Source organism: Eptesicus fuscus, chromosome 19 (genome assembly GCF_027574615.1).
Source record: "Eptesicus fuscus isolate TK198812 chromosome 19, DD_ASM_mEF_20220401, whole genome shotgun sequence".
In the NCBI taxonomy this organism is placed as follows: domain Eukaryota; kingdom Metazoa; phylum Chordata; class Mammalia; order Chiroptera; family Vespertilionidae; genus Eptesicus; species Eptesicus fuscus.
The window spans coordinates 36,267,858-36,295,408 of record NC_072491.1 but is presented as its reverse complement, the minus strand read 5'-3'; the positions used below and the strand labels follow the sequence as shown (position 1 = coordinate 36,295,408).

The window sequence follows — 27,551 nt, the reverse complement described above, 5'->3', positions numbered from 1 at the left end:
CCCGCCTCCTTTAAAATTACTTCTATGCTCATTGTAACAAATCCAAACAATATAGACGTTTATAAAATAAAAAGTGAAAGTCTAAAATATAAAGTATTTTCTCTTAAGTCTCTATACCTCAAATTCTATTTCTCCAGTGATAACTTTTAATATTTTGATGTGCATCCTTCTTTTCTATGCATATATAAACATATCTTTACAATTAATTATAAACATAAAACCGAACCATACTAACATATAATTGTTCAGCAACTTACTTTTTTCCAACTTAGCAGTATATCATAAACATATTTCCAATCATTTTACTTCATTCTTATTAATAGCACAATACCATTCTATTACTTAATATACTGTAATTTATTTATCAATATATTATTAATGAATATTTAGGTTCTTTCAATTTTTTTGTTAGGAAAAAATGCTGCCAGAAACATTTTTTTGCCATATTTCTTTACACATTCATGCTAGTACTTTTATAATATAAATTTCTAGACATGGATTACTGCACATAGGATGTATACATTGATATTTTTGGTAGTGAGTTTTTACCCATTTGATACACAAAGCAGGGACAGTATTCAGAATATAGGGAAGGAACACACACAACAGGGTCCCATACTTTTGGGCATTTGTCTAACCTGTATTATGGAAGTAGCTTGACTTTTGAGCATCATGGAATCTCCTTCTGCAGGATAAATTTATATCACATTCAAACTGGTAACAGATAAGTTATGTGTGGAGCTCTGGCTAGATCCACTTCTGATTTCAGAACTATCACAGCCAATTCTTTCAGTGAAAATGAAAATTAATACAGTTTCATTGAAGCTTCAAATAGGGCAGACAGATCCTCTTCTGACTGAGGGCGTGGTGCAAGTTTGGTGACCCTTTCCTGAAACAGTCAACAAAAGGAGTTACTCGGGGCTTTGAAAAGGCAGTTTGTAAAAGCTACTAGGTCATGCAAACTAACTGGGGCACAAGAAGCAATGACTTTATAATAGTTCTATCTTTAAAGGTCATATTTCTTGTTTGCTTCATACTAGTTGACTCCCAACTCAAAAGTTTATCAAGTGTCGCCTCTTTCCCACAAAGCTTTCTCATTTTATTTTTCAATTGCAGTTTACATTCAATATTATTTTGTCTTAGTTTCAGGTGTACAGCATAGTGGTTAGACAACCATATACTTTTCAAAGTGATCCTCCAACATTTCAAGTACCCACCTGGCACCACACAGAGTTGTTACAATACTATTGACTAGATTCCCTGTGCTATACAGCTTTCAAATGCTTGCCTAATTGTCCTTGCCTTATGCCCTGCCAATAGCCTTCTGCTCAAATGGACAGAACTAAACCAACCTCAGGAAAAACACCTCCTATAATGACCAAACCGTGTTGGTCAGCAACCTTGGCCAGTTCCCCGGGTGCGGAGAACACTGTCCCAGGCACAGCAAAGAAAACAGAACCAGGTCATCCCTGACTTCAAAGACTGTATATTTTGCAACTTGGACTTCTGGGATAGGCAAAAGAACTTCATTAGGACATAATTTTCAGGCTATGGGCAACAAGGGACTCCTTTTAAAATATTAACTAAGGTTTTATCTCTACCGTTGCAAATGAATTTGGTGACTTGTTTAATTTTTCCATTGATTATTGAGTCAAGTCAGCAGAGCTAGCCAGCACATGCTTTTGCTATTTATACTCTCATCGGTGGCTCCTTGATTTCTCTGGGACAGGAAATTAAAAGGTATTATAAAGACTACTCTGTGTCCAAATTTCTGCGTCTAAATACAATTTAAAAATGTAGCAGTTTGGGTCTCTCGGTCTGTTTTCTTGTGCTGAGCACTTGTTTGGGAGCACACCTGGTGGAAGAGGGAAGCTCCATGAGGGCAGGGCTGTGCTCACTCCATGCCCAGTGCCTCCCAGAGTGCTTAGCACAGAGGAGATAGGTCCTCAACAGTTATTTGTTGAATTAATGAAGACAGTGGGAAGGGGGATATTGGCATGTCAAAATTCACACATGCAAGATAGAAGAACTCTGCCTCCCTGCCTCCCATTTTCATCATCTCAGAAATGATACCCAGTCACTAAGGCAAAAACCTAGGAGCCATCTTTGATTCTTCTTCCCCTTCCCTATGTGTTAAATACACCAGCAAGTCTGTTGGATCAACCTGCAAAATAAATCCCAAATCCAACCGCTTCTCACCTCCCATTCCACCACAGTCCAAGTCTAAGTCACCTCCACTCCTCTGTTTTCTACTTGAAAGGCCTCTTTTTTTAAATTTAATAAAAATGTTTTACCTTTTGCTCCACTCTCACCCCCTAGAGAGAGGCAAATGGCTAACAGCAGCAGAATAATTCTCCCTGTGCCCCCTCCCCTCTTATCCCTCCCCTTCCCCCACTGTTATAAATCTGATCATACCATTCCCTTGTTTAATGCTCTCCAAAGACTTCCCATTGCAATTAGAACAAAACAATAGCCTTTAATGCCACCTTATCTGGCCCTGGTTTTCAATTCAGCTCTACCTCTTCTCTCATCGGTTCATCTCACTTAGTCCCACCATCCCCATTCAGTCCTATGACAATGCTGATCTTCACTCTGTCTTAGCCTTTCCCCTCTGCCTGGGGTGCTTCACCCAGATCTTCACTTGGCTGCCTCCACCTCCAACCAGAGGCCTTCTCTGACCACCTTTGTTGGAGTTCCCTCAACACTACAAGAAATCACCAAGATTTCTCCATACCACTTATCAGTATCTAAAATGATTTTACTTGTATCTTATTTATAGGTTTTATTAGATGTCCATTGTCTCTCATTCCTCACTGGAATGTAAGCTCCATGAGAAAGGAAAAGGACTTTACTTCCCTCCTCACTGTATCCCATACAATGGATTATATATAGTAAGACTTCACTAAGAATGAAAAGAAGGAAGGAAGTATACAAAAATTAATTCAAAATGAACCTAAATCTAAGAGCTAAACCTTAAAATTCTTAGAAGAAAATAGGGGAAAATCTTCATACATTGGAATTGGCTATGATTTCTTGGATGACACCAAAAGCATAGGCAACAAAAGAAAAAGCAGATAAATTGGACTACATCAAAATTAAAAACTTTTATGCATCAGAAGACACTATCAAGAGAATGAAAAGATAACTAATAGAATGGGGAAAATATTTGTAAGTCAGATATCTGATAAGGGATTAATATCCAGAATATACAAATAATTGCTACAACTTAACAACAAAAACTCCCAGACAACTCAATTAAAAAATAGGCAAAGGATCCCTGGCCAGTGTGGCTCAGTTGGTTGGAGTGGTCCCATGCACCCAAGGGTTGCAGGTTTGATCCCCAGACAGGGCACATATGGGAGGCAACTGATGGATATTTCTCTCTCTCCCTCTCCCTTTCTCTCTCTCTCTTTCTCTCTCTCATCAATGTAAGCATGTCCTTGGGTGAGGATTAAAAAAAAAAAGGCAGCCTGGCCAGCGTGGCTCAGTGTTTGAGCGTCCACCCATGAATCAGGAGGTCATGGTTCGATTTTCGGTAGGGTCACATGCCCAGGTTTCGGGCTCGATCCCCAGTGTGGGGCATGCAGGAGGCAGCTGATCAATGACTCTCTCTCATCATTGATGTTTCTATCTCTCTCTCCCTTCCTCTCTAAAATCAACAAAAATATATTTTTAAAAAAGAAAGGAAAAAAATAGCAGAGGACTTGACTAGACATTTCTCTAAGGAAGATAATATAAATAGGCAATAAGTACATGGAAAAAGCTCAACATTGTCATTAGGGATATACAAGTCAGAACCACAATGAATTTCCACTCACACTCATTAGAATGGCTATTAAAAAAAGGAAAATAACAAATGTTTAAAAGTGTTAGATGTGGAGAAACTGGAACCCTTGAGCATTGTTGGTGGGAATGTAAGATGGTGTAGCCACCGTGGAAGATAGCTTGGCAGTTCCTCAAAAATTAAACATGGAATTACCCAAATCAATTGAAATCAGGGACCAAAACAGATACTTGTAAACCAATGTTCCTAGCGGCACTATTCACAAGAGCCGAGGTGGAATCAACCCAAATGTCTAGCTGCAGATGAATGGATAAGCAAAATATGGTATATCCACACAATGGAATATTAGTCAGCTACAAAAAGGAATGAAGTTCTAAAACACTGAAGACATTATGCTAAGTGAAATAGGCAAAACAACAGGACAAATATTGTATAATTCCACTTTCACGAAGTACCTAGAAAAGGCAAATTCATAAAGATAGAAAGTAGAATAGAGGTGGCCAGGGGTTGGGGGAAAGGGAAAAAGGGGGCAATGGTTATATTATTTACCATTACACAATAGAGCAGAACTTTTATTTGGGATGATTAAACAGTTCTGGAAATGGACAGTGGTGATTGTTGCACAAGATTGTAAATGTACTTAATGGCACTAAATTGTATATTTAAAAATGGTTAAAATAGTTGATTTTGTTAGGTATGTTTTACCATAATTTAAAAATTAATTTATAAAAAAGGAAGGATGGATGGACAGATGGGAGAAGAATGGGGGTCAATACTGATGAGTATGGATAAAGCCAAGATAAAATTGTACATCCCAGCAGATCTTTTAGAGACCCCAAAATTTTTGAAAATCTGTAGCAAGGTCCAGAGACTTGGTCATGGTGACCTATGTATGCCTTTGTGGCAGGGGCAGGAAGTGAAGAACGCTGTCCCATTATTGGGTTGATAATGGAGTAAGTCTTATTGGAGGAGCTAAAAGGCCCTTCAAATGATCTTGTTCATGTTTGGTGAAGTAGTTCAGAACTCTCAGAAATGGTTCAGGTCAAGCTGAGCTGATTTCAGATTTCTAAACCCCCAACAACTGGTTAAATGGGCGCAAGGACATAACGTTTGTGATACATCCCCACACATATCATCGATGCCATATAAAAGCTAAACTCTCAGAATTAAGATGTGTTCTGCAATGTGCTATTATTTATAGACATGTAAGACCGAAGGACAACTGATTAACATGGGCACTGAAATAAATCCAGACTACTACTTTTAGCACATTCATAAAATAACAACATTTCAGCTGGCCTGTCTGCCAGGGAGTGGAAGTGCTCATTTTGGTAGACAGCTCTCCTCAGTAATGAAATGTTTTGATTTGAAATGTAAATGTTTCTTTCTAGAAGTTTCAGAAATCCAACTTGGGAGATTAATTTATTCTTGCCCGCTCCCCTTGCAGCCTGGCTACGGCGGTTGGAAGCCGCTGCACACAGGGCTGCTCTTTGCCGCTGCCAGTATGAGCCGCGGTGTTTGGTCAAGAATACTGGCCTGGTTGTTCCTTCCAGAGAAAAAATGATCCCTCGTTGCTGAACATAAAAGGAGCTTTATCAAATGTCGACTCCATGAAATAACCTTTTTTTGCAGGAACCACTATATCCCCTTCACTACTTTAAATCCTGTGATACTAATAAGTGAAGATTACTGTGCCTCATCTGTAAAATCTGAAGTTGCCACAGTATTCCTGCAAAGTGTTCATTGTTGCCAAATAAACCAAAAAAAAAACCCATGGTAGTTCTTCATTTGCAAAATAAGTTTATTTCTAAGATTCCTTCTAAAGGCCTGTGAATATATCTCTCTCTATCTATAACTATTTTTATACCTATCTATATCTATATATCTATCTCTCTCTATATATTATATATATGACTTTGACTCCAAATGTGATAGTTAATTTATTATTTTTAAAAAATATTTTTATTGATTTCAGAGAGGAAGGGAGAGGGGGAAAGAGAGATAGAAACATTAATGATGAGAATCATTGGTCGGCTGCCTCCTGCATGCCCCACACTGGGGATAGAGCCTGCAACCCGGGCATGTGCCCTGACCTGGTTCATAGGTCAACACTCAACCACCGAACCACACCAGCCAGGCTGATAGTTAATTTAAATTAACAATGTTTCTAACATGATCAAAAGGGAAAAAGGCAGCATACATGTTGGGGCTGCTTTATGAATACAGCCTGAGGGAATCCTACTTTATGGACATGAGTTGTATGCCAAAGATTTCCATTTACCCTGCATCTTTTGTGGAACAAAAAACGTAGTTTTGTCTAATTAAAGTTTTGCTATCTGTATTTCCCAGTATGATATGTATGCTGAGGCATTCAGAAGAATACCTAATTAACTTGCTATTTTAGTGGGTGGACTCAAATGTTTGTTAATCTGGAACAGCTTCTGAAAGCGGAAGTCTGAGCAAGGTAGAATTAAAACAGTGAACACTGCCAACGTGTCCTGATGCCTGGAAGATGCATTGACAGCAGTTAAATGGCCAATAATATCATACAGTTCCATCTGAAAATTATGAATACCATCCACAGAGGTTGACTAACACATATTACCAAACACTTTCCTGGGCTATGTAAGCAGAACTTTTCAGAGGACACCTTGCAGAATGGACACTCTCACTGGAATTATACTGTAAGAGCCAGACCTACATCAAAATCCTAATGACCATTTGGTCTCTGGTCCCTGGACAATCGCTCATTGTCATTGGTTGATGACCATGCCTATCTAAGGAAATTTCTCAAAAAGTTACCACCATTCAGCCATTAAGCTCACCTGGTATAGGAGGAAAGGGTTGCAGGTATGTGTTCATTTAACATGTTTACTAGCCCATGCTAGATGCAATAGAGGATGGATGACCAAAACAGACAGGTTCCAGGCTTTGTGGAACTTAGAGTCTAATAGATTTGGATAAAATAATTGGAATGGTCATACTTTTTTGGCCATTTAGTCCCTTGGATTGTGGGTTAGAACCAAGAGTTTGTGAGTTAGCCTGGGAGCTTTGCTACACTATGAGACTCCTCTTTTCTCATTCATTTAGATTTTTATATTTTTAGATACAATAGAGTCCACCGATTCTCAGTCTATATCAGGGAAACTGGTGTCCCATGGGCCATGTTTGCTTTGTACTTTGGGAAATGAGGGATTTCAATACAAACATCCAGGTTGTGAATTTTTCTTGAAAACTGGAAGTTCTACCAACACTGGGATCTGAATTTCTACTTGGATGTAATAAATTGTAGCTAAAAAGAGGCTTACCCAATGAAATAAGCCATGAGTTTTCCAGTTCACCAAAGTCCCCACCACTTGCCATTTCCTTAAATTACTTTGTTCATTGCTGCTACCTCCCTGGCTCCTGTGGATATGAATGAACCCATACAAATATTATCTTAGATGAGCTGGGGGCTTCAACATTCTAAGCATTTGCTAAGTGGGGAAGAAGCTAGTGTGAGGCCCTTGCTTAACTGGAGTGGGGTGAGTAGGATGCTGTGTGAGGGGATATTCCAGTTAACTCTGTTCCCATTTCAGGGATACAGACCCATGACCATCTTTGGGCAGACATGCCTTATCTTCATGTCCTCACAGTGTTCAAGTGCTCCTGGCTTTCCCATTTTGGACAGAAGGACTAAGGGAGCACTCAGCATGGGGAGCACTCCAGCTCTCTGTTTTATGGTATTGTCTTATTAGGATCTGAGGCTATAGCACAGGGGTATCTGGGTATCTGATCCAAATGGAAGAGAGGTCCAATGGGGGTTGAACTCTCTTCATGCGAACCTTGGGAGGGGAAACTCTACATCTATTACAACTTTTCTACCAAATAAAGGACAGTTCAGTTTAAATTCTTTATCAACATTTAAATAAATAAGACCCAAAGTGACGCTGATATGCGTATTACATATTTTATATGTTTATGTATAAAACATATAACCCCCCAAATACGTAAAACAATGATTTTGTAGTAGTCTTAATTTAAAGGCCATGCCTATTCTACGCAAAATTGTAGGAATCTGTAATTCTTTATAATGGAAAACGATATCAGTGGCTCTTTAGTAACAGCTTCGTATATAGTTTTATAGGGGACTCTTAAAAGAGCAGAAATGGAGAAAAGGGAAGTTTTGCCATACCTCCATGTAAATGTGGTTTGTTTTTGCCTTGAATTTTTATAAAGGCTCCTTTCAGTTTCATCATAAAAGTTTCACACATGCCCCCAGTTTTATGGAAGAATGTGAAGGTGAGGGAGCCTTGGCCCCATCCCCCTGGGGAAGGGGAGCGCGGCCATCTGGCGGAGGAGACCTGGGAGCCGCTGGAGGACCCCTGGGTCTTCATCTCCCCCAGCGTGCCCCAGGTGGGACGCTGTCTCTCCTGCAGCAGCTAGAAGGGAGTGAGGATGCCCTGCGTCTCTTACCTGGGGCAGCGTTCCTTTCACTAACGCGGGGATGTCAGCCTTGGAGTAGCCAATGGCAGCGAGGCCGTCATCCACGTCCAGATCGAGCAGGAGCTTCCGGAGGGCATCTGCCAGAACGGGCCCGGCATCTGCCATCCTGGCAGTGCGGGTGTCGGCTCCTGGAAGACACAAAGCGCTGACTGTGGACAGAGAGGAGGAAGCTGGCCCTGGGAGTCAGTCAGTCACACGATAGCTGATGTATAACCTACTGCTGGCTCCCCGACACGGAGGACAAGGGCCCCAATGTGCCTCCGCAGGGAGGCCGGCCCAGCGGGCAGCCCCGCAGAAGACAGATGGGCCAGGCCAGTGCGGAGGAGTCCACTGGGGCGGCTAACCCGGCTCTCACCTTTCCAATGGGCTCCTCGCCCCTGGTGGGCAGGGAAGACAAGGAACAGAGCCAAGAAAAGAGGCCCAGGAAGGAGGCCGAGAAAGAAGGCTGGTGTTTGAATGAAGAAGAAGGCGCATTTGTGGCAGAAAACACAGCTTATGCAACTTTCAAGGCCTGGAATTTGCTGACATCTAGAGGTATTACGTGTTCAATGTCTTTTCTCACAGCATCCTTTATGGAAGAGACAAACCCCTTTGCAAAAACCCTTTGTTGAGATAAGGATCTATGTAAGTATGAAAACGCCAACACTGCCTGCCAAAAAGGAAGAAGATGACAGAAATGGATTATGTGTGGCCAGGAAGGAAAGTATTTCCTTCCTATAGCTATAAAAAGTTTTGATTTTGGACTCTGTTGCCAATGGGCAAAGCAGGTTCCTCTACATATTGCAGAAGTAGTCAGAGAGAACCAAGTACATGAAGACTCTCAGAAAACAGTGTTTAATATGTAGATGCTGCTGTTGGTGGAGGGGGGAGAAGGTGGACAAGCGTTGGAGATGTAGAAGGGCAGGACTTGGACATAATGAATAATTAATACACAAAATGAGAGAGACATCAGTCTGGAAGAGCCAGGGGGCTCTGCCCTTAGGAAGGGTGGTGGTGAAAGCTCCCAGATGAAGGAACCTGATCCCCAAACCCTAGCACCCCTGACTCCATCTATTCCAGTTGAACGCAGTCCCTGCCTGGAAGTGAAGCACTTTACAAAGGGAAGGTAGCATTAGGTAGTATCCAGAATGCCTCAAGCTGTCGTCCACGTCCACTTTCTCTGTATTGCTCAAAAGGAGTCTAGAATGTCCGTTTCACCTCCATCCTGAAGCACATTATTAAATCAATTTTAACCTCTCTCTTCTAGGACAATGAGAACTGGTTTAGTAATCCTGGAAAAGGATAAATAGAACCAGATACGGGGCTGGCTGGTGGAGCAGCTGGGTAGGAAGGTAAACCTTGCCTGACAAGACCAGTCTATACTACACAGCAGCAGCTAAAATATGGAGTAGGTGGAGAGGCAACACGCGATACGAGGTTTATGAGATTTTTATGTTCTTGGGATTGCTGCCATAAAACACACCACCAAAACCTCTGGGTTTTTCTACGAAGTGTTTTAGAAAAAAAGAGAGGGTAGGAAAGTGAATACATTGGTATAAAACTAAGAAAACCTAAGATTACTTAGGGGATCAAAATATTAATGGCCACGTATAGAATAATATTAATCAAAGTTTCCGATGCAACAAGAAAGAACTGGTGGGTTCTTCCGGCGTGGGTTTTGTCTAACAGAGGAATCGCTTTCTCAGTAATTTTGGTGGTTGTCTGGAAAGTTAGCTGTACGTTCTCTAAGATTTTTCCCATTTATCATCCAGGTAGCCTACTATTTGGGATCCTGTCTATTTACACTGTTTGTATATTTCCAAAGGCATCTGAGTCCCAACAAATGGCTGAGCAACATCCCTAGTCCCAAAGGGAAAAGGAACACGAGATCCTTGGTAAAGGTGGCAGCACATTTCCGACAGCACATGCTGGAAAACCAAGCCCTGGACTTCTTTCCTGAACATGCCGGAAGCACACATGTCAGAGTGAGAGAGGAGTGAGCATGAAGAGGCCCCGCGGAAGGATGTCTGTGGTCATTCCCACCTTCTTGGAAATATTCTCTCCAACGGCTGGTGCTAGAGGAGTATAATGAAGTTTTCTTTCAGACTTTCCCTTCCTGCTCTAAACACAAGTAGGGGAATAAGATGTTTGGACAGTTAATCAAATACTCAAGTACTTAAAAGACGTTTTGTCTTAGAAAAATACCAAAATTTTACTAAACTAAGCTATCCTGAATATAATTTTATTTCTCGTTAAGATTCAAAAGGCACTGCTGGAAATTTATTATAGGCATTATTTATTCTACAGAGCAGCAAAAATATTCGCCTCTGGGGATCTTTTTCTACAGTTTCTAGTTGTTTAGACTCTCTATAATTGGGAACTAGATTCATTTTATTACCTATTAAACACACCAAAATCCTTTACCACATTTGTTGTATGTAAAGACTTTCACTTTCCTTGGGGATGAAAACTGGAAATATGATTACTCCAAACTTAACATAAGCAATATTTGGTTCCAGTTCACTGTTAACAGATTATTAGAACACAAAATTATAAAATTTTAGCACTAAATTGTGCAGGTCAGTGACAAGTTATTACTAAACTACCTCAAAGCAACATTTCTTTTTAGTATTATCCTTTATCTTTAGAATCAAACCTAGGAAGTGCTCCACCTCTGTGGGTCACAGGATTACGAGTAATGATTCGTACCCAATATTTCTGCCGTCTCCAGGTGCCGCTCAGGAAACATCTGGGCTGTGAAAGTGAACACCGCTGGCGAGGTGAGCACCACAGAAAGGCCATGAGGCTGCGGAGGAACAAAACGTGGTGACGGGTGGGCCAACCTGCATATTCTAGACATTAAATTACCCTGTAATTTAGTGTCCGAGCAATCAAGAATTGACAAATACATTTATAGCAATTGCAAGGAATATGAGACTTAATTAAAAAATGTATTATGATTTTACCACCAATGGGTGATCCACATTATAATCCTTTGCTTTATATGTCTTCACTAAGCCTGAAATTGGGTAAGACATTCCATGGCTAGAAAAGAAAGAAAGCCTTTATGTTGACATAAAGATATCAGAAATTCAAGATAATAGAAAGATACTCTTATGGGAGAGCCCTCACAGTCTCTAGACAATACCTTTATCTCACAAAATTATCCACTTTGTTTTCCTTGCTATAAAAAATACTGTTATGTATTCAATATTTGATGTTATTCATATTAAAACCTCTGAAATATTCAAATTCAAATGCTCATAAAATTGTATACCATTAAAACATGTTAATACAGAAGATTCTCCCCAAATACATTGGTTAACCTTATAATCTGGAAGAAACTGAGAATTCACTTTGAAGTTTCTTTAATACATTTCAGGGCATGCGTTTTTTATCTTGCTCTGCAATATTTTGGCAGTGTGTTCCTGCACAAGCTGACCATGTCAGTGGGAGATTTATAAACCAAGATGTGATACATCAGACATGTAAGCTTGACCTGCCAGTGATCTGTCCCACCAATGATCAGTACATCCTTTAGAATGTTACATACTAATGGAGTTGAATCACAAATGATTATTCTAGTCTGAAAGACTTTCAAGAAACAGCACCATGATTTTTATTTATGGGAATATTTGAAGGGGGGGGGAATGGAAGAACTATTTATATCCTCTTGAGTTCTTACTGAACAAATAGGATAATATAGTTTAATAGATGATTCAGGAGCTATACATTCTTAGAAGTTAGTATCATTACAATTAATGTATTAAAAATAAAAATATTTTATAACAGTAAAATGGCCTGTAAGTCTATTAAATATTAGATGGCTTTGTGCTTATTCACCAAAAAAATTTACATTTCATAGAAAGATGAACTATATGGTAAAGTGTATGATTATCTATCAAATAAAAGGGGGATGGGCCCTAGCCTACCATCTTTCATGAGACAGATCGAAGGCTATGGGTCCTCTGAGTTGTTGGGTATTTTGGAATATGTTTTACATTTCTCAGGCTCCAAAATATTCAGAAAATTATTTCCTAGTGTGCCTTCATGATGTGACAGGGTTCATGTAGCTTTCAAAGGTACCTTTCTAATTATAGCCAATATTTGTTAATTTTTTTATTTTAACAGTTGTATATGTTCTTTGTAAAAAATTAAAAGAATCCATAATTCTATTTCCTCAAGAGAACCATTATAGAATATTTCCTTCTAGTCTTCTTATGCACACCTTTAATATATATGATCATACTCTGCATTCAGTTTTAAACAATGCTTTTGTTACTTAATATTCTTTGTAAACATTTTCCTGTATCATTTTGTATTCTTCTAAAACATTATTTTTAATAGCCTTATTTTATTCTTTGAGTACTGCACTTTGGTTAACCATTCCTAATCTGTTGGAAATTTAGGTTGCTTCCACATTTTTCAATTATAAATAACTCTTAGGTGATTATCCTTATAAGGAAATTCATTGGTCATATGGTATGTTTTAAGGCTACATTCTAGAAGTAAAATTAGTGGGACAAAAGGTAAACACATCTTTCAAACTTTGGGGAGATTTTGCTCACTTGCTTTTTAGAAAGGTAGTGACAATCTGTGCTCCTCTCGGCAGCAGAGTTTGGGGGAGACCATTTATTTTATTGTACTCTCCCTAGCAAATTCTCAATTCTCCATGCTCACTGGTGTTCAATTTGAAGGCAATATACCAGTAAAGTTCTGATCAAACAGATTAATTCTGGGCTATTGGCAAAGACTCTAATCTCTCTTTTTGTGAGAGATTAGAAGAAAAATACTGCATTTGAGGTTTTAAAAATCCCCCACAACACATGGAGAGTATGTGGAGCAATCAGAACCCTCATCCACCGCTGGTGGGAATGTAAAATGATGCAGCTGCTGTGAAAAATAGTTAGGAAGTTCCTCAAAATTTAAAATACAATTACCAGCAATTCCACTCCCAGGTATATATAATCAATAGAGATGAAAAAATGTTCATAGCAGCATTATTGACAATAGCCAAAAGTGGAAACAACCCAAATGTCCATCACCTGATGAATGGATAAATAAAATGTGAAAAAGCAACACAATGGAATGCTATTTGGCGATAACATGGAATGAAGTACTGATGCAAGCATGAATGAACCATGATGCTACGTTAAAGAAGCCAGATACAAAAGACCAGATATTATATGATCCTATTTGTATGAAATGCCCAGAATAGGCAAATCTATAGAGAGAAAGTAGATTAGTAGTTGCTTAAGACTGGGGGTATAGGAGGATAGGCAGGTGAAGGCTAAGAGGTATAGCATTTCTTTTTTTGGGTGATAAAATGTCCTAAAACTGATTGTGGCAATGGTAACTGTGAATATACTAAAAACCCCTGAATTGTACATTTTAAAAAATATATACTTTATTGATTTTTTACAGAAAGGAAGGGAGAGGGATAGAGAGCCAGAAACATCGATCAGCTGGTGTGCCCGCAACCAAAGTACATGCTCTTGACCGGAATCGAACCTGGGACCTTTCAGTCCGCAAGCCGATGCTCTATCCACTGAGCCGAACCGGTTTCAGCTGAATTGTACATTTTAAAAGGTGAATTATATAGTGTGTGAATTATATCTCAATAAAATTGTTACCAAAAAAGAAAAAAATCCGTGACCCAATAAATTATATTAGAATTAAGAAAATATTCCAGGACCCTAAGTTAAATATCTTCTTTCCATAACATATTTAAATATCACCACCTGTCCTAAGTTATAAACAGTTTAAAAATTTAAGAGCAGTAGCTTAGGTGAAGAAATAAAATCTCCAATTCGCTCACCACAGATGAACACCGGCATTTCCAAAGCCAATGCCAGCAAAAGCACTTGCCAAGTGCATACTGGACCTTGCTTCAAGATCATCGGGATTTCTGACAGCCCTGTGGATGATATAAATTCCTAACAATAACATATCAGCATTGGCATTTCCTACTGAGTCAAGAGCCGCCTTAGGGAAAGAGCTGGAAAAAAAGAAATGGTACTTGGTAGGAAGAAAAATTAGGCAAGTTATTCAAATGACATCTTGTCTTCTAAAGGAAAGCTGAGGGTAAACATATTTTCTCATCAATGGTTTCAGCAGAGGCATAATAAATACGCTGTCAGGCTGCTCATGTGATAAAAGTGCCAGGGGAAGCAGCGCACTGACCCTTGGATTGTGAGAGCTGCTCCAGCCAAGTGCCCTGAGACTCATTCTTCTTCTTCATTTGTCAATGACCTTGACTGCAGCTGTGAATGGACTTAAGAGTAAACATACACTCAGAGTGCACAGGGCCCAGACTGGTTCACGGCACCGAGTCCTTGTCGCCTGGGGCTGCCTGCAGCCCGTCCAGCCATCTTTCTTCCTGTGACACGGCCCCGGTTGGACCCACTGGAGACCTCTTTTGTTATCTGTAGAAACTGCACATGTTATTTTAATATTTATTATGGTGGAAGTGGGATGTTATTGTAGGACAAGCTTTTGCTGGCTCTATTTGTCCCCGGTGCCACTTTGGAAAAGCAAATTCTCAAAGGCCCCTTTCAGATGCAGCTCACTGCCTGTCCTGGGGATGAAACCTGAGACTGCCAAGCGAACCACTTCCCACGTGCTGTTTTGCGATTTTTTCCTGGAGCTAAGGGTTCCTGTTATGAAATAAGAGTGCCACGGCGTTTCCCCCTCCACTTTCATTTGAAATGGTTAGGCGTTTGAGCCTCCTTTCCAAAAGCCAGTGTTCGCTCTGTGTTCCCCGAATAACAAGGTAAAATAGTGAATGATGGAGCTTCAGTCTTTCCTCTGTCCGTTCTACCCCCTCACCTCTCACTGCTGCTCCTGCCTTCCGCTCCTGCCCAAACACACCGCTGACAGTTATCAGTCAAATGCTTCTGTGCTTCCTGATGGTCCCTGGGCCTGAAATAGTCCTGTGTCCCTTCCCCGGCTCAGTCCCCTCTCCAGAGCAGCTTCCAGCTCAGGGCCAGAGGAGGCACCGTGCTCACATCTAGGCCTAACCTGCTGTGTGCTTTCCCTCCCTTAGGAGTCTGACTTTGCAGATGTCTTCATGTCTCAGAGATCAGCTTTCATCTCTAAGTATATATTTGCTCTCCCAGGGGCCTATTATGGCTATGTCATTCATACATCTTTCATAACCTTTTAGGAAGCATTTTGTGTCTCCTGGGACAGACAACTCCACACATTTAATTCTTATATTTAGCTCCTCCCAGTGTGCTCACGGGGCCGATTCCGTGTGCCTTTGCCCAGGGCCCAGATGGGCACAGCCAACATCTGCCTCTGTGGTTCTCTTGTCTGGCATTGGTAGCCAAATCTCAAAGGACATCTCTCCTCATCCTAGCTTTGGTTTTGAGGCGTCAATGAATAAACCTTGTATCTGCTTCCTTCGTCAATTAGGGACTCCTATTTTACCCTTTTCAGACTGAAGGACCCAGCTTTCAGCTGTCTTTCTTTACCTTTTTCAGACTGAAGAACCCAGTTTTTAGCTGCAACCCCTCCGCGCCCCCCCCCCCCCCCCCCCGCCGCCCCTCAATGCCTCTCATCTTCCCAGAAGCTTTCTGAGGCTTCTCTACGTCCACTGACTGACCTTTTGGTGAACAGACTTAGGACACGTCAGGATCTGGCATGCTACATTTTACATGAGGGTGGAATGTGGTTTTTCTGTTCTATTTCTATTCCCTCTGGGTGGCATACCTCTTCAGATACTTCGCGACGATCCGCAGTGCGTGGACTGCCCAAATGTCACTGATTGGGTTGCTGCCCTGGTAGGCTGGCCGAGAGATGGGATTTGAAGGGCAGGGGCTCCGCATGTGGTAGGGAAGGGCGGTGTAGGACTCCAGGGCATGGCTAACAAGAAATATTTAAAATACACAGATTGAAAACGTGGTCTTCCTTCCCCCCTCCATTAAGACTACAAACTGTCTTGGAAATGTACTCACTCCACTGTGGATATGCTATGTGGTACTGATAACTACAATGCATCCCACTAGTCAGCCCCATGAAGTCCTAACAAGGGGAATTGCCTCTAAGGTTGAACTCATGGGTATGTCCATCTTCAGAACTGGCCACCGGGCCCCAGGGGCAGATTCCTCAGGGCAGGTGTTCTCTTCCTTGGAAAATACTTAGAAGGGCAACTACCATCATTCTTTCTTCTGAACTCCCTCCCCTCCTTTGGATTGACAGTGAAGTCTTTGGGCCTGTGAGTTATTCACTTAAAGGTGACTGCTTTGGTCCATTATAAATTTATTATGTAGCTTCCAGTTAGGGAGGGTAATCTTATTTCCAAGTTGTTAGAAGATGACTCTTCAAAGTATTGACAACTTTGACCAGGAAGGAGTTGAACACAATTTTCTCCAGTTTTTTAGTAGGCAGCATAATGTAGTGAAAAAAGCAGGCTATGGATTTGGAGACCTGGATTTGAATCCTTACTCTGTTGCCTCATGCTTGTGTGAACTTCATTCGACAGCTATTAATTGAGTACCCATGGAGTGACAGTTGGTTTGCAAGGGGCACGGACAGATAAGTAAGTAAGATGGTTCTGCCCTCACCAAGCTCACACTGCACTGAGGGAGACGGGCATGTGAAGAGAGGGGTGTGTCAGAAGCAATGTACAGGGCCCCCAGTGGGGGAGAGCAAAGGACAAAGTGGTCAGTTGTACTTGAGGAAAGGGAAGGTGAGGGTCAGAAAAGGTTCCATCAGGGAGAGAACGCTCCAGTGGAATTAAAAGATGAGTTATCCAAACAGATAAAGAGCAGAGCATTGGGGACATTCCAGGGCCAAAGGAATTTGGACATTGGATAGCAGGGGTTGAAAGACTTGTAAGGTAGAGGGGTGTGTGTGTGTGTGTGTGTGTGTGTGTGTGTGTGAGTGTGTGTATGTGCGCGCGCGCGTATTGATTCTGCAAGCTTGGTGAGGCCAGCATGGAAGACGGAAGGAAGGACTATGGGATGGAAACAGGCTGACTGATGAGGAGACTACTGCAACTGTCCTACTGGGGTAGGCCTAAACCAAGACAGGAGCAATGAGGCACGAGAGGAGGGAGCAGATCTAAGAGAGATTCTGCTGGCTGGTGCGGGCATTAGAGAAAGGAGATGTCCATACTGAGTCCTGCTGCTCACTACGTTAAGGGACGACTCAGGAGAAGAAGCCATGGGGCATGTTGGTGGGGGTGGGGGGCAAGGGGGACAGGGAGGGCTTATTGGAAATTAAAAGAATTACCACATTTTATCAATTTTCCATTTAAAAACTGTACCACTGAGGAAGAAAACGATACTGCCATGCTACAGATTTTAAAATATGTTCTGATTTGAGATGTTAGAACATGAAAAAAAAAAAAGTGTGTGAAAATGGATGAAAGGGTAATTTGGGACATGCTGAATGTGAAGTGCCCATGGGACCTCCATGAAGCCACTGGAATGAATGGCCTGGAGCTCAGAAGCAAGGTCTATGGTAGAAGCCACTGATTAGGAAGCCATCGCACACAGAGCTGAAGCCCAGGGAGCCCGCAGTAGACTATGGGTAAGTTGCTAAACATCTCAGAGGGAGTTCTCACCTGGCACAGAGCTGTGGAGAAGTGATATGTGTATGAAGTGCTGACAGGGTGTGCAGGGCCCAGCTCAAGGGATGTCAGCTCCCCTCCCTGCCGTCTTCCGTGCTGTGGCAGCCCTGGGCATTCCCTGGTTAGTGTAGCCACAAGGCATGCCAGCTCCGGCTGCTCCTTTTGCCATGTCCCTGTGGCCACATCTGTGGCTGGGATGGTCCATCCTGAACAGCAGGTTTGTGGCTCACCCAGGGCCTCACTTATTCACTAACCTACTCATTAACAGTGTCCTTGTTTTCATCTAGGAAAGGGAATAACGACAGTCCAAGCTGGGGCTGCTGTGGCGTGCTAATCAATGAATGCTTAGGAAGTACTTCCAGGAAGAAAATACTGTACTCTTTCTAGCTGGTGTTGAGCATGGGCATCTCTCAGAACCACTGGCACAAGCACCACAAGACGGGGGGCAAGAGAAAGCCCTACCACAAGAAGTGAAAACATGAGCTGGGACATCCTGCTGTTGACATTACAATTGGCCCTTGCCAAACACACCCAGTCTGTGTGCAGAGAGGCAACAAGAAATACGGAGCCTTGAGGCTGGACGTGAGCAACTTCTCCTGGGGCTCAGAGTATTATACGCACAAAACAAGGATTATTGATGTTGTCTAGAATGCATCCAACAATGAACTGGTCTGCACCTAGTAAAGAACTGTACCCTGCTCATTGACAGCACATGGTACCCACAGTGGTATGAGTCCCACAAGGCACTGCCTCTGGGCTGCAGGGAGGGGGTCAAGCAGACTCTTGAGGAGGAAGAGATTTTAAACAAAAATCGATCCAAGAAAATTCAGAAGAAATATGATGAAAGGGAAAAGAATGCCACAATCAGCAGTCTTCTAGAGGAGCAGTTTCGACAGGGCAAGCTTCTTGCACGCGTCACTCCACGACCAGCCTTGGCTGAGGAGATGGTTATGTATTAGAGGGCAAGGAGCTGGAGTTCCAGCTGAGGGAAATCAAGGCCCAGAAAGGCAAATAAATCCCCCTCCTATCTTAGATCATGAAATAAAGGTGCTTATTGTTCTTTTAAAAAATAAATTAAAAAGAAAACAAAATACTGTCCAAAACCCAGGTACCGAAAATGCCCCTCCAGGTACCTACCAAAGCACATCGAAGCCACTGTTGGCGACCACCCGGTCAGGCATATGCAGGGTGTGCAGAGGGTCAATCAGTCCCAGCGTGGGTTTGATGGCTCGGGAACCAATGCCTAGGACAGGGATTTTCAATGGAGGCTATAGGCATGGACTTCATTTAAAAACATTAAATAACATGAGGATAACAAATTATCCTAAAGTATAAAAATTATGAGATAAGAGTCATTCTCATGTAGAGAGGCTGCAAGGAGCAGTGGAGAGAGATCTGGAGGTAGAAACCTGGGTTTTTCAGTGGAGAGGACACTCCTTTCCGTTCACAGGAGCCAAGTATGTGTGTCTCTTCCCAAGGGCAGGTTGAGTGACATCACTGACTACGGTAGGAATATTTATACCACAGAAATTGGCAAGTGCTACAAACCAGGGCTTATTTAATTATGAAATGCCAGAGAGCTGGTTTACTAGCTCACATTTGGTGTGGGTCTTTGCGCTGCAATTTACCATGTGTCTTTGGGCAAGTCACTTAGTTTCCCTGAGTTCTCCATGAGAATAGACTATCCAATCACAGGGCCTCACTGAGCTGTTGTAAGGATCACATTAGATAACATCATGGAAAAGTCTTTTAAAAATTGTAGGGTGGAATTTCGGTGTTGGTAGCTATTATTTCTTGATGTCAAAGTATAATGTAACTTAATTTAAAAAAGAGAAGTTACTATAAATATGTGGTTGAATGTCAATTTATTCTGTTACAAAGGCCTGAAAGAAGGATACTGAGCCAGACTCAAGTAGAGGGACATTTTTACCACCTCAGCAGAGAGTCAGAAAAGAAGATAGGCTAAAAAGGACAAAGGAAATGAAAAGTAGAACAGTGGTTATTTGGGAATGGGACTGGAGGGTTGATATAGGTTGATGTTTTATATCTTGATTGAGGTATAGTTACATGGGTGCCTATATTTGTCAAAATCCATCAAACCAGGCTCTTAAAATGTATGCATTTTATTATATAAAAATTATATATCGCCCTAGCTGATTTGGCTCAGTGGATAGAGCATCAGCCTGTGGACTAAAGGGTTCTGGGTTCGATTCCGGTCAAGGGCACATGCCCAGGTTGCAGGCTCGATCTCCAGTAGGGAGCATGCAGAAAGCAGGAAATCAATGGTTCTCTCTCATCACTGATGTTTCTATCTCTCTCTCTCCCTCTACCTTCCTCTCTGATATCAATAAAAAATATTTTTAAAAAATTATATCTCAATGAAATTAATTTAAAATGCAAGAAAGATGTCCAAGAAAGGGAATAACTCTTTATCATTGACATACAGTCACTAACTTGCGCAGAGAAATAGCCAATCAAGATTCATGGCATTTCAATATATTTTCTAGGTAATTCTCAAAAAGAAGTTCATTAGATTGTTTCATATTTTCACATGTACTTAGAAAAAGAAAGAAAATGTGTACATGTATATACCGTTCCCTTAACTATACAGCTCCTTGATGGTTAAAGATTAGGATTAAATAAAAGGGGCTAGGTTTGAAAGGTAAAATAACTTTTAACAAGTCAAGGGCAGAGTTCTTACCAATTTTTACTTTCAAAGGCTCATAGTCAAAAATGGCAACTCCAGTAGTTTCACTTCCAGTTCCTGAAGTAGTTGGGACTTGAACAAAATAATAAGAATTATCAATAGAGCCTCTAAATACAGGTCAGTGGCGACACTTAATTCAGCCTTAGGACATAGGAGCTAAGTTAGAAGGAAGCTTTGCTGCCTCCATTGCTTGTCTGGTGTGTGTATCTCTATGAACATGCATGTATATTTCACATGTATGTGTGTGCCTGCATTAACATGCATGTACAATAATATGATGCCAGTGTCAGCATTAACATGCATGTTTAACAGGTAAAATGTCCATTCTGTATTAACATGCATGCATGTATAACATGTATGTGCATTTTGAAGTGGATATGTGATATCTGTATCTGTGTTAACATGTATGGATGTTGTCCACATTTGTATTAACACACATGCAGGTTTAAAGTTTCTGTATTAACAGTGAGGAGCTCTGGGAACCTCAGGTTCCTCTAGTGCCAGAGCTTAAGCAGCTGCAGTTGGATATTCAAACGCAGGCTGCGGGGCATCTCTAGGAAGAACACTTGTATTTGCCTCTCTGAAAGATGTCTTTATTCCCTCTTGGCAGCAAGCACAGTAATGCTCTGCCTTTGCTGGGCTTGCGGTTTTGTAGTTCTGTCAAGTTTCTAAACTTTACTAATCACCCTTCTGTGTGATGCTGACACAGTTTCACCAGAGGGTTCCATTTGCCAGACATCAATTATGCTGCTCCCTGCTGATTGCTCATTCCCATCAAAACGGCTCATCTGCCATCAACTCACTCCTAATCCATCACAAGACCTGTTCACGGTGAGGGCAGAAGAGGGGAGCAGAGAGAGGATAAGACTTTAAACTGATATTTCCAGTGACCAGTCAGTACATTTTAGCTATAAAACTTTAAACAGTGATCTGCTAACAGCTATAAAATGAGAGGGAAGAAAAGACAGAAAGATGCCAAGGCCGGTGTGACACAGACAAGCTCTGCTGATTTGGGTTTGTGTGTCTGTGCCCCGTGAGCAGATGTCTCCCAGAGCGATGCGGCCGTGCTGGCCACCTGTCCCAGGGCAGAGACAGAGCCTCAGGTCAGCTGAAGAGCCATTATGTGGAGGAAAGGGTTGAGTCAACACCAGAAAAATAATAGTGAATATTCCCCTTAAATTCCACAGTGGCTGGCAAAATGGGACAAAACAGAGTGGGGTTTAGGAGACAAAGCTGCCTATAGAGGGATCTAATAATACATAAATGATGACCTTCCCCTCCCTTTCACATAGTGACTTCATAGCTTCACTCTGCAAACTTTCCTACCACTGACCCAATTGTCTATATTGGTGCAAAAATGAAGATCGGAATTTTAAACATAAATGAATTGCTATCTGTTTTGATCCCTAAACAAGGTAGGACACTGAAATGAGGAAATCGGAAAGTTTTAGAAACACACACCCTAAAATTCCTGGCTTGAATATTTCCTAAGGCCTTTTGCCAATTGCAAACCAAAACGAACGCACGAACAAACAAACAAAAGACAGTCTTTACCTGCGATCAGAGGCTTAAGAGGCACAGACACCGGCTTTCCCTTCCCAACGGGAGCACTGACGTAATCTAGGAAATCAGAGTGAGGGCTGGATGCGTACAGATTAGCGGCTTTACAGGTGTCTATGGTGGAGCCACCACCCACAGCAACGAAGGCATCAAAAGCTCCCTTTTTGGCAAACTCAATAGCTTCCATGAAACTGTGAGAAAGACAGAAACCATTGTCATATTTTTCAAACATAAACTGACATGCCACTAAGTAACTCTTGGGGCAAATTTTAAACAACAGTGGTATATGTTGGCTTCCACTTAAAAAAACAACAATGAAAAGGTACCTTCTATCCGTTGGTTCCACCCTTACATTATCATAAACCTTAAAGTTTATGCCGTTCTTCACGAGAGAATCCATAACTATTCGTACAGGAGGGAGCTGGGAGAGGTTCTTGTCTGTCATCAAACAAACATTTTTAGCACTCATGTTTTGTAGGTCCTACAATAACAAAAATAATTTGTAAGTTGAGTTTGATTACACTAGAAATGTAACAGACACTTCTAGCTAACTTAATATTAAACATTTTTATTTTAAATATATTTTTATTGATTTCAGAGAGGAAAGGAGAGGGAGAGAGAGAGAGAAACATCAATGATGAGAGAGAATTATTGACTGGCTGCCTCCTGCACGGTCCCTATTGGGGATGGAGCCCGAAACCTGGGCATGTGCTCTGACAGGGAATTGAACCCATGACCTCTTGGTTCATAGGTCGACATTCAACCTCTGAGCCACACTGGTCAGGAAACATTAAACACTTTAAAAAACAAAGGCCTGATCTCTTGTGCATTTTCACTTGTTTTAGAAGATATGTAACCTTTAGAGTAGACTCTAGAAATCTTAAATACTTGCCATTCCCACTTCCTTTGTAACTCCTGCTCCATATCTAATATTTGAAACAGCCATCTGAAAAAAAAAAAAAAGATTTGGGGGATGGGTGAGTTGGAGATAGGCCATTTCATTTCTAAAAGCCTGAAATGGCTCCTCATTGCCTATAAAATAAAGTATATATTCTTTATATATACGTCCAGGTCACCCCATCTGGTCTCAGACTCATCATACTTCTTTAAGCACTGGAATTTACTTATATTTTCCCAAACATATCATGAACTCTCAATTGTTGCCTGCCTTTCCTTGTCTCTACAAATAAGTTACCTCTCAAATTTCTTATTTTCCAACTTAAATGCTGATTCCTCATGTATTTTTCACCCCATGCATTCATCCATCCCACCATTCATCTATCTAACTTTCTTTGCATGCATGTATCCATCCATCCACCCAGTCTTCCACCCACTCAATGCTACTAAGTGCCTGCTATACTCCAGGCATAGTTCTAGGCTCTGGTTATACAATTAGGAACAAGAAAAATAGCCTCATAATGTTTACAACTAAGAGAAGAACTTTTATACTGATAGGATGATGGGTCACTATTGGCCCAAATACATGTTTTGCTTGATCCACATTATGTTTAGATTTCTTCTGTTTTAAATTGTCTCGTAACTCTTAACCATCAGAGTAAAAATGTCCAGTGTGACGGTCTGATCTCTCTTGAATAACTCCCCAGGTGGCAGCAATGGGGTTGAGTGGAGGTTGTACCCTTCAGATGGGTCTGTGCTCCCAGAAAACTCAGCACTGTCCTCACGCAGCCTGCTCTTGGGCTGGCTAACCGTCAGGCCACTGGAGACATTGAATTTATGAGTCCTGAACTAGGAGGAGACAGGGACTTAGACAAGTAATTCTGTAATTACAGTGTGATAAAAATTCATCAGAATTAACTGTTCCTTTATTCTTTTTTAAAAAAAATATATTTTATTGATTTTTTACAGAGAGGAAGGGAGAGGGATAGAGAGCTAGAAACATCGATGAGAGAGAAACATCGACCAGCTGCCTCCTGCACACCCCCCACCGGGGATGTGGCCGCAACCAAGGTACATGCCCCTGACCGGAATCGAACCTGGGACCATTCAGTCTGCAGGCCGACGCTCTATCCACTGAGCCAAACCAGTCTCGGCTGTTCCTTTATTCTTGTGTCAAAAGACTACATGGACCCCTTTGGGGATTATACTTACAAAGCTAAAGAAGATTTAACGTACAACATATGTAAAGCAGTAAGTTGCCTAGAACTGGGAATTTGTTCTATTTCAATGGCTGCAACAGAAAACAGTATCTAGACATTATTCATGTTATCAGAAGATTTATAGTCCATTATTCTAACAGGGTACTTTTCTAAACAGGGCCAGATCAAATAGTGAGATTGGGGGACATCAATTAATAGCAGGTTTCAAATGAGATAATAATGCATTAGCAAAATACTCTAGTTGTATTTTTTTAGGTCATCCATAAAAGAAAGAATAGACGGATTACTTTACCTCAAAGGCATAATCTGTTGTTTTTCCAGAAGATGAAAGCCCAGGAGCTAGAAATGTAAAACTTAGTATCAGAGTAGGCCTCAAAAACAAGGCAAAATATTACTTGATAGTAAATTGGTATTCTAGCAGTGAACATAAGCATCTTCCCTGAAGCCTTACCTAAAATATATTTTTTAGGTTTCATTGTTGCATATAAAATTAAAATGAAAACCTGCATTTTAAGAGAATGTAATGCTAACTTGATGCTGATTGTGTGAAAATAAAGTTACTTAAAATATTTTATCCATTGAAATTAAAATATACTTTTGAAAACATAATGTGTAAAGTTCTTCTAGAAAAAAATCTTCTAGACTCTAGAGCTGGGTTATTGTTAGAGAACAACTATTAGTAAATTCATTAATCAGAGTCTTGCTTACATTTCTTATAGCAACTGTGACAATTTGTTTCAATTAATATTTTTCCATGGAGGTTACTTATCATAGTAAGATATTTCTATTTCTCAAGCTTGTAAGTATAAAAATTGTAGTTTTCTTTGTGAAATTTAATAAAAATTTTTACAAACTGATACTTCTTTGCAACAGTTGTAGTTAGGGGAAAAATTTTCTGTCATATTGAAACAACAATAGGACCCCACTAAATAAACTTTATCCTTGTTTTTATCTGCTTATTTTTAATCAGTCCTGGTTAGTCATAAGATTGAAAAAAAGAAAAGAGACCACGATTAGACGACAATCTAACTCCAGTTTCCTGAATGAAAATCCAAAGTTCTTTGATCTCTATAGGTTTAAAAAAATAAACGATTACTTCTGTGACAAAAGTTTAGGAAAACACATAAATTGGATCCTATTAAACTGTGAAGTGAACTTTCCCTACACTACTAATTTTATTCACCCAAATAGGAAATTCCTGAATCTCTGTTGAAACCCAGTAAGAATGGGATAAAACCAGCTGAAGACAAAATTCTGCACATGTTCACGAGGGCCTGAACGGCTGGGCATGCTTTGGCTTGGTAGATGGCCATTAGCGAATGGGAGGTCCCTGGGCTTGTCCCGAAGGGTGAGTCGCTCCTTGCTCCTCGGGCAGGCAAAGCACTTCGTTTCTGTATCTGTTCCACACCCAATGGGCTTCTCTGGGGTTTCTGCTTAGGGTCCTGTTTGGTTAGGCCCCTTCCTTTTCATCCCTTGCATAACTGTTTAGATTTGACCTTTGCTTCTAAGAGGTGAAATCAGTGTTTGTGTCAATAATTCATGTGACATGCTGAGGACACGCGGAAGCTACAATGAGCTTCCTGCTGCTTCGTGGACAATGGAGTTGGTAAGGATGAAGACGTTTGTGGGAATTGAAAACTTTGGTCATTACTTTTAATTATTAAGAAATAGAATTCTATTTTAAAAATTAATATATACAAGATTTTCCCTTCTAGGAAGCACCTTGGTCTTTAGCCCCTTTCTTATTTGAGATGTATTAGAACCTTCCAAATATTTCATCTTAATGAATTCTGTTTGATGCATTCAGACAAACTTAAGATCCTATCTGTGGCATTCTTTTTAGCTTTGGCAAATAATTCTATTTAAAACAGAAATACATTAAAAATAGCAATATAGGCCGAAACCGGTTTGGCTCAGTGGATAGAGCGTCGGCCTGCGGACTCAAGGGTCCCAGGTTCGATTCCGGTCAAGGGCATGTACCTTGGTTGCGGGCACAACCCCAGTAGGGGGTGTGCAAGAGGCAGCTGATCGATGTTTCTCTCTCATCGATGTTTCTAACTCTCTATTCCTCTCTCTTCCTCTCTGTAAAAAATCAATAAAATAAATTTAAAAATAGCAATATATCTATATCTATATCTATCTATCTATCTATCTACCTTTCTATCTATATTAAATATATGCCAAACACATAATCTGTAGCATTCATTCAGCTAACATCATATAATTAGAACTACATATTGCCAATTTCAAGTGAAAAGGCAGTCGTTTTCATCAACTTCCTTCTTATATCCTTTGATTTTCTTGCTTTACCCTTTGCCCAAATGTACTGGAGTGCCAACTGTGGAAATGGAAAGTGTGGTTAGTTTAAACACACAAAATATATTATTACCTTGGGAGTAAGTATGAGAATGAGTTGGACACTGACATCTAGGAAAAAGAAAAGAAAAAAATGTAAAGTAAAACTAGAAAACCAAAAGGTAAGAAGTCTTAAAGTAATTTATTCTGCAGCCTTAGTGTTAAAATGCTAGCAAAGTATTAGCTATTGGCAAACACTGTACATAGAAAAAAATAGACATCACCATGGACAAAAAGTGGACTCAGAATCTTTCCAGTGTTGTAAGCTCGTTCTTTCTTAATAAATCCCTGCAGGAGCCGAGATGAATACTCTGGGACACAAGAAAGTTAAAAATGGGGTCTCTGATCTGGGTGAGGTCTCAGCTCTTACTAGGTTAGGAACTTTAACCAAACTGACCCAGGTTAACTACTCAGGCATCGCATTCCCCTTTCTCTGTGTTTTCCCATTGTCCTCAAGGGGTTTAATTTTTCTTCAAAAAGGTTCTGGGCCTGTTTCCCTGGCCACTGCCCAGGCAACCTGTGCTTGTCCACTCTTGCCTAAAATGCGCTCACACCTGTCCCTCTACCCTTGCCTTCTGTATCCCTTCCCTGTCCTAGTCACCTCCTAGTTCTTGGGCAGTCCCTTCTCTGGCTTCCTTTGGTCCTGCTTTCTATGCTTGAGTGTTGTTGAGAAAGGGTTTTATTTCTATTTATTGTCCAGGGGGCCTTGTTGTAGTGGGGTCCCTATAAATAAGTGAGTGTATAATCCCCCCTCACCCCCCTCCCAACCCCCACGCCCCATTCAAACATCTGAGGGGAAAGAAGGAGAAAGAAAGAAAAGGGTTGAACTCAGTGGTAGTCAAGATCTCAAAAACTGAGAATTGCAGTCAAAAACTACATGGGAGCCCTAGCCGGTTTGGCTCAGTGGATAGAGCGTCGGCCTGCGGACTGAAAGGTCCCAGGTTCGATTCCGGTCAAGGGCATGTGCCTTGGTTGTGGGCACATCCC

At 41.0% G+C, this 27,551-nt stretch overlaps 1 protein-coding gene and 1 pseudogene across 1 annotated transcript in view; one reads left to right on the top strand and one right to left on the bottom strand.

The window, feature by feature from the left end:
* Window positions 1-396: 396 nt before the first annotated feature.
* ADHFE1 (alcohol dehydrogenase iron containing 1) overlaps window positions 397-27,551 on the bottom strand; it is a 31,101-nt gene continuing 3,946 nt past the window's right edge. The window contains exons 2-14 of the mRNA XM_008150373.3: window positions 26,599-26,636; window positions 24,502-24,548; window positions 22,985-23,038; window positions 22,419-22,573; window positions 22,087-22,283; window positions 20,527-20,604; window positions 18,963-19,068; window positions 15,962-16,114; window positions 14,067-14,165; window positions 11,215-11,293; window positions 10,958-11,054; window positions 8,240-8,397; window positions 397-889 (exon numbers count right to left, since the gene is read on the bottom strand). Coding sequence (XP_008148595.1) covers window positions 806-889; window positions 8,240-8,397; window positions 10,958-11,054; window positions 11,215-11,293; window positions 14,067-14,165; window positions 15,962-16,114; window positions 18,963-19,068; window positions 20,527-20,604; window positions 22,087-22,283; window positions 22,419-22,573; window positions 22,985-23,038; window positions 24,502-24,548; window positions 26,599-26,636 — 1,345 coding nt within the window. The 3' untranslated portion in view covers window positions 397-805. The remainder of the gene's footprint in view (window positions 890-8,239; window positions 8,398-10,957; window positions 11,055-11,214; window positions 11,294-14,066; window positions 14,166-15,961; window positions 16,115-18,962; window positions 19,069-20,526; window positions 20,605-22,086; window positions 22,284-22,418; window positions 22,574-22,984; window positions 23,039-24,501; window positions 24,549-26,598; window positions 26,637-27,551) is intronic.
* LOC114234702 (40S ribosomal protein S8-like) lies at window positions 18,225-18,840 on the top strand (annotated as a pseudogene).